At 37.1% G+C, this 5,640-nt stretch overlaps 1 protein-coding gene across 1 annotated transcript; it reads right to left on the bottom strand.

Annotated features, from left to right (window-relative positions):
* Window positions 1-4,558: 4,558 nt before the first annotated feature.
* Window positions 4,559-5,371, bottom strand: LOC116853450 (the record flags this gene model as incomplete). The annotated part of the gene is made up of 2 exons (XM_032834550.1): window positions 5,152-5,371; window positions 4,559-4,975 (listed from the first exon to the last, which is right to left on the bottom strand). Coding segments are annotated over exons 1-2 (637 nt in total), but the record flags the coding sequence as incomplete, so codon positions are not given.
* Between the last annotated feature and the right edge of the window lie 269 nt (window positions 5,372-5,640).

Below are 5,640 nucleotides of genomic sequence, written 5' to 3' on the forward strand. Positions count from 1 at the left end.
CAGATGGTGTTGCCGGAACTCTTCCTAAATTTAATTGTAAGGACTTGAACCCTGTTAGAATTATCGAGAATTGTTGACAGAATTACAAGAAATAGTCAGCACGACACTTTTTCCGAAAGTGTCGTGCTAGCTTCGAAGATTAAAAAATTATTTAAAAATAGTTAGCCACCGGAACTCTTCTTAAATTTGGTCATAGGGATTAGACTTCTGTTATAACTGTCGTTACAAGTGCAAGAAATGTTCAGCACGACATTTTTTCCGAAAGTGTCGTCCTATGTTCAAAGATTTAAAAAATTATTTAGAAATAGTTAGCCACCGGAAGCTTTCTTAAATTTAATGGTAAGGACTAGAATTTTGTTAGAACTACCAATAATTGTCAACAGAATTGCAAGAAATGGTCAGCACGGCACTTTTTCCGAAAGTGTCGTGCCAGCTTTGAAGATTAAAAAATTATTTAAAAATAGTTAGCCACCAGTACTCTACTTAAATTTGGTCTTAAGGACTAGAACTCTGCTAGAAATGTGGAGATCTGTCGTTACAAGTGTAAGAAATATTCAGCACGATGCTTTTCCAAAAGTGTCGTGCGATGTTCAAATATTAAAAAATTACTTAAAATAGTTAGCCACCGGAACTCTTCTTAAATTTAATGGTAAGGACTAGAACTGTTAAGAACTGTCGTTAAAAGTGCAAGAAATGTTCAGCACGACATTTTTTCCGAAAGTGTCGTCCTATGTTCAAAGATTAAAAAAATTATTTAGAAATAGTTAGCCACCGGAACTATTCTTAAATTTAATGGTATGGACTAGAACTTTGTTAGAACTATCAATAATTATCAACAGAATTGCATGAAATGGTCAGCGCTGCACTTTTTCCGAAAGTGTCGTGCTAGCTTCGAAGATTAAAACATTATTTAAAAATAGTTAGCCACCGGAACTCTTCTTAAATTTAATGGTAAGGACTAGAACTCTGTTAGAACTATGGAGAACTGTCGTTAAAAGTGCAAGAAATATTCAGCACGACACTTTTTCCGAAAATGTCGTGCTATGTTCAAAGATTAAAAAATTATTTAGAAATAATTATCCACCGGAACTCTTCTTAAATTTAATGGTAAGGACTAGAAGTTTGTTAGAACTATCGATAATTATCAACAGAATTGCAAGAAATGGTCAGCACTGCACTTTTTCTGAAAGTGTCGTGCTAGCTTCAAAGATTAAAAAATTGTTTAAAAATAGTTAGTCACCGGAACTCTTCTTAAATTTGGTTGTAGGGACTAAAACTATGTTAGAACTGCCGAGAACTGTCGTTACAAGTGTAAGAAATGTTCAGCATGACACTTTTTCCGAAAGTGTCGTGCTATGTTTAAAAATTAAAAAATTATTTAAAAATAGTTAGCTACCGGAAATCTTCTTAAATTTAATGGTAAGGACTAGAACTCCGTTAGAACTGTGGAGAACTGTCGTTAAAAGTGCAAGTAATGTTCAGCACGATACTTTTTCCAAAAGTGTCGTGCTAGCTTCGAAGATTAAAAATTTATTTAAAAATATGTAGCCACTGGAACTCTTCTTAAATTTGATCGTAGGGACTAGAATTCTGTTAGAACTGTCGAGAACTGTTGTTAAAAGTGCAAGAAATGTTCAACACGGCAATTTTTCCGAAAGTGTCGAAAGGTTAACTTCGAAGATTAAAAAATTATTTAAAATAGGTAGTTACCGGAACTCTTCTTAAATTTTATCGTAAAGACTAGAACTCAGCTAGAACTAACGGGAACTATCAATAGAACGGCCAGATATGGTATGCATGATGTTTTCTCTCGGAAGTGTCGTGCTGAGTGTAATATGCAAAGTTTATAAAAAAGGTCTAATTGTTGAAATTTTTTTTCTTAATTGAACATTTTATTAGAACTCGATCAGAACTGTCGGAATCTCTTGCTAAAAGTAGTAATATTTACTTTTTTCTTGTACTTTAGAGGAGGGCGTGTCGTGTTAGCTTTGCGAAGTTAGTACGACAATTTTTCTTTTGCTGTTTTTCGCTATTAAAAATGCAGTACTTTTTTTATTTTCTATTCAGAACTCTAAAACTATGAAAAGTGCTAGTAGAACGGTCATTGTTTTTTAAAAATTTGTAAAACGTCGTGCCAACTTCACAGACAACCCTTATTGAGTAACAAGGGATACAAATATGGTACAAAAACATAATTGCACCCCTAATGATTTGTACATCGATCAACATGGTGGGCAGAGATATAGCCACACCGCGTACCATGATACTGAACGATAATGCGATCGATTCATTGGGACTATCCCAACGAGCTGATAAATCGTCTGCGATTGCTGGAAACCTCCCGACAAGCTGACAATAACGCTCACGGCATTGAAATTCTATCCATTATCGAGGAACTTCGCGAGACGGGCCTTGTTATAAATTAAATCGCACATCGATAATACGCGTTGTTCGCATCGAAATGTCGATCAATAAATTTGGTGTTTCGCTCCAAAAGAGAGGACCATCGACGATGGACTGTTACACGTGGAGAGAAGTAATCAGAAATTACGTACGCGATAACACTCTGTGCATGGTCGCCTTCGACTTTGATGCGAGGTTACGCAAGATACGACGCGTAGCGCAACCGGAAGCCAACAACGACGCGGTCGGACCATCGTTATGCGTTCTATCGGTGTGACTCCTACGATCGTTAAAAAAACTCCTCAATACGGTCTACAGCAACGTAAAGATTGCAGCTCCGGCGAGATTCAAAGTGGGCGACCAGGTGCGCGTGAGCAAGTTCAATACTGTCTTTGCTAAAGGTTACATACCCAATTGGACTACTGAGGTGTTTAGGATCGTCAAGGTGCAGGCGACCAATCCTGTGATATATCTGCTCGAAGATTCTCGCGGACAGCCTGTAGTCGGAGGTTTCTACGAGTACGAACTGCATCGTGTTGCCAATCCAAACGTGTATTTGGTGGAAAAAGTGTTGTGCAGAAAAGGCGATAAGGTTTATGTAAAATAGCTGGGATTCGATAAATCATGCAACTCGTGGATACACAAGGATAATGTGTTGTAAAAAATAACTGTTTATTATAATGTTTTCTATATCTTATTATATGTAATACATAAAATATATTCTATTTACACATAAAATATACGATTTATATTCTATTTATAATGGTATTTTGTAATGCCCCTATGGTAACGTTTCAGTCGAATCGGGTACGATATATCGTTTGTCATCGTACGGACTTAGAGCAATTTTCGTCTCAGACACTATGTACACTTCATGCAATTTTGATCGTATGCACGATTGATGGCAAATCGTTTCGATTTCCTCTCTCAAACACTGTGTATAATCATCGAAAGATATCGCTCGCGCTACGACATTACTCTTGACACCTTTGGCCTTTTTCGTGTCTTTCTTGCCATCCACTCGCAACGCGTACATCTTTGCCTTAAGTCCGATAAATTTCGTCATTATCGCTCCGTTGTTTTGGTCTTTCATTAAACCAGGTACCTTCTTATATATTAGGTGGTAAACTTAGTTCCTGCGGCTCACAGTTAGATGACGTTAGTTGTAGGTGTAATTTATTTTGACATCTGAAACTGGCTGCATTTTAGAGGTTAGACATTTGTCAATAAAATTCAGTGCGAAGAGATTCATTTAAGCGAGCAGTGCTATTTTTTCTTTTGATTAAATATGGAACGTGATAAGTTGTTTTTTCGACATGTGCTGCTTCATTACTTTGACTTGAAAAAAACTGCAGCTGCAGCTCATAAATTGCTTTTCGAAGCTTATGGCAATTATGCTTCATCGGAAAGAACATGCCAAATATGGTTTCAGCGATTTAAGAGTGGTGATTTTGATGTCAATGATAAAGAACGCTCAGGCCAACCGAAAAAGTTTGAAGACACCGATTTGCAGGCATTATTGGACAAAAACTCTATTCAAACGCTCCAAGAATTGTCTGCAGCATTAAGGGGTAACACCATTCTAGCGGTTGAAAAAAGGCCTAATTTTGTGAATTTATTGTGGGAAAATAAGAAAAGGAATAGGATTTTCCTTTTGAAGGTTAATTGAGTATGTATTATATTAAAGTATAGAAAGAAATTTTTTTATTGACATTTGTAAACAAAATGGCGGCGATACAGCGTATTTCCCAAATAACTTTTTTTAAAAAGTCCTCCACGGGCGGACACATATCTTGAAAAGTTTTCGACCTGGAACAATAAACCAAAAATTTTCTTAATTTAGATGTTATTGGCTAGAGAAGTACGTAGCGATTTTTTTTTAATTGATTTTTGTAGAAACTGTGCACTAATGAAGAAAAAAATCGATTTTTGACCTAAAAATGTGTCAGTCAATTGTTTATAAAAAAAAATTTACATTCAATCAAAAAACGGCTACGTACTTCTCTGAAGAACGTAATTACGAAGTTACTGTTAAAATTTGAAATCGATCGGTGGAACGGTCTTTGTGCAATGCGCCCAGTTCGAAAAAAGTGATTTTGAGATAATGGCGTTTAAAGTTTTTCAAGGCCTTTTATTGTTGAAAATTTTATTTTACCTTTACCATCTACAATGCCTGCTCCATACATTTGGCCTTCTAAATTGATGCTCGCTTCCTGCTCTTCCTTCCTGGACGATTTTAACGACATTCTCGCTTTTTTAGCCTCCTCTGAAAGGGATCTCTCCGAAAGTTTGATCCGGCGCTCATCTGCTTCCATGCAAAAATTATAGCAATTGGGTCCAATTTTCATGCTCAATCCCTGCATCACCTTCATCACACTTGATAATCCATCATTAAATATGCCCGTAGCAATGTATACAGCAGTATCAAGGACGTGCTTGCCACTGGAAACAGTTTTTGGAGCCATTGACCACACTGTTGCATTCAGGCTGTCGTTACTGTTTTGCGTGAAACCGCCTAAGCAACGAAGGAGCAGGTCATCGCGACTCAATTCTTCGTAGATCTTCGTGCTTTCTGCCACGAGCACCAAGAGTCCTTTCTGGGCGGGCACCGTTCGTGTTGTGGGTTGGCGTCGGTTGATAATTTGTGATGCAACGTTGCATAAATATCATTTTTCATTTTATCAATTGAATCAGGATTTCTGCGAATTGCCAGGCCGTAATATATTGACAATTCATCTATTAACTTACCAGTCAACTTGCCTTTTCCCCCAAGTCCTTTTGTTGACTGTTTTAGTTTTCGAAGGCGAGAGCCCATCCGCTTTTGGACATGATCAATGCACTCCTTCTTTTTAACGATAAAATCTTCATAGGGTTGTGAATCCATAATGCCCTTGAATGTTTTAGAATCCCCGTCTCCCACGTAGTTGGCATATTTCATATCGAATAATGATTCGGAACGCTGAAACATCTCTATGACGGCAGGAACCCGAAAAACCTTTCACTCGGTCGGTAATAAGGCCGCTTATTATCGACTTTTTTTTCGTTATAAGACCAATTGCATATCATTTTTATGACCCTAATGTACATTTTAAGCCAAAAAATAATCGATTTTTCAAAAATTCCAGAGTGGTGTTACCTCTTAAATGTTACTCCAATGGCTGTTTCCAAACGTCTACATGCAATGGGAAAAATTCAAAAGGAGGGAAAATGGGTACCACACGAATTAACCGCAAATGC

Source organism: Odontomachus brunneus, unplaced genomic scaffold, assembly GCF_010583005.1.
Source record: "Odontomachus brunneus isolate Ranch 3 - 2012 unplaced genomic scaffold, Obru_v1 Obru_scaffold_323, whole genome shotgun sequence".
Taxonomy (NCBI): domain Eukaryota; kingdom Metazoa; phylum Arthropoda; class Insecta; order Hymenoptera; family Formicidae; genus Odontomachus; species Odontomachus brunneus.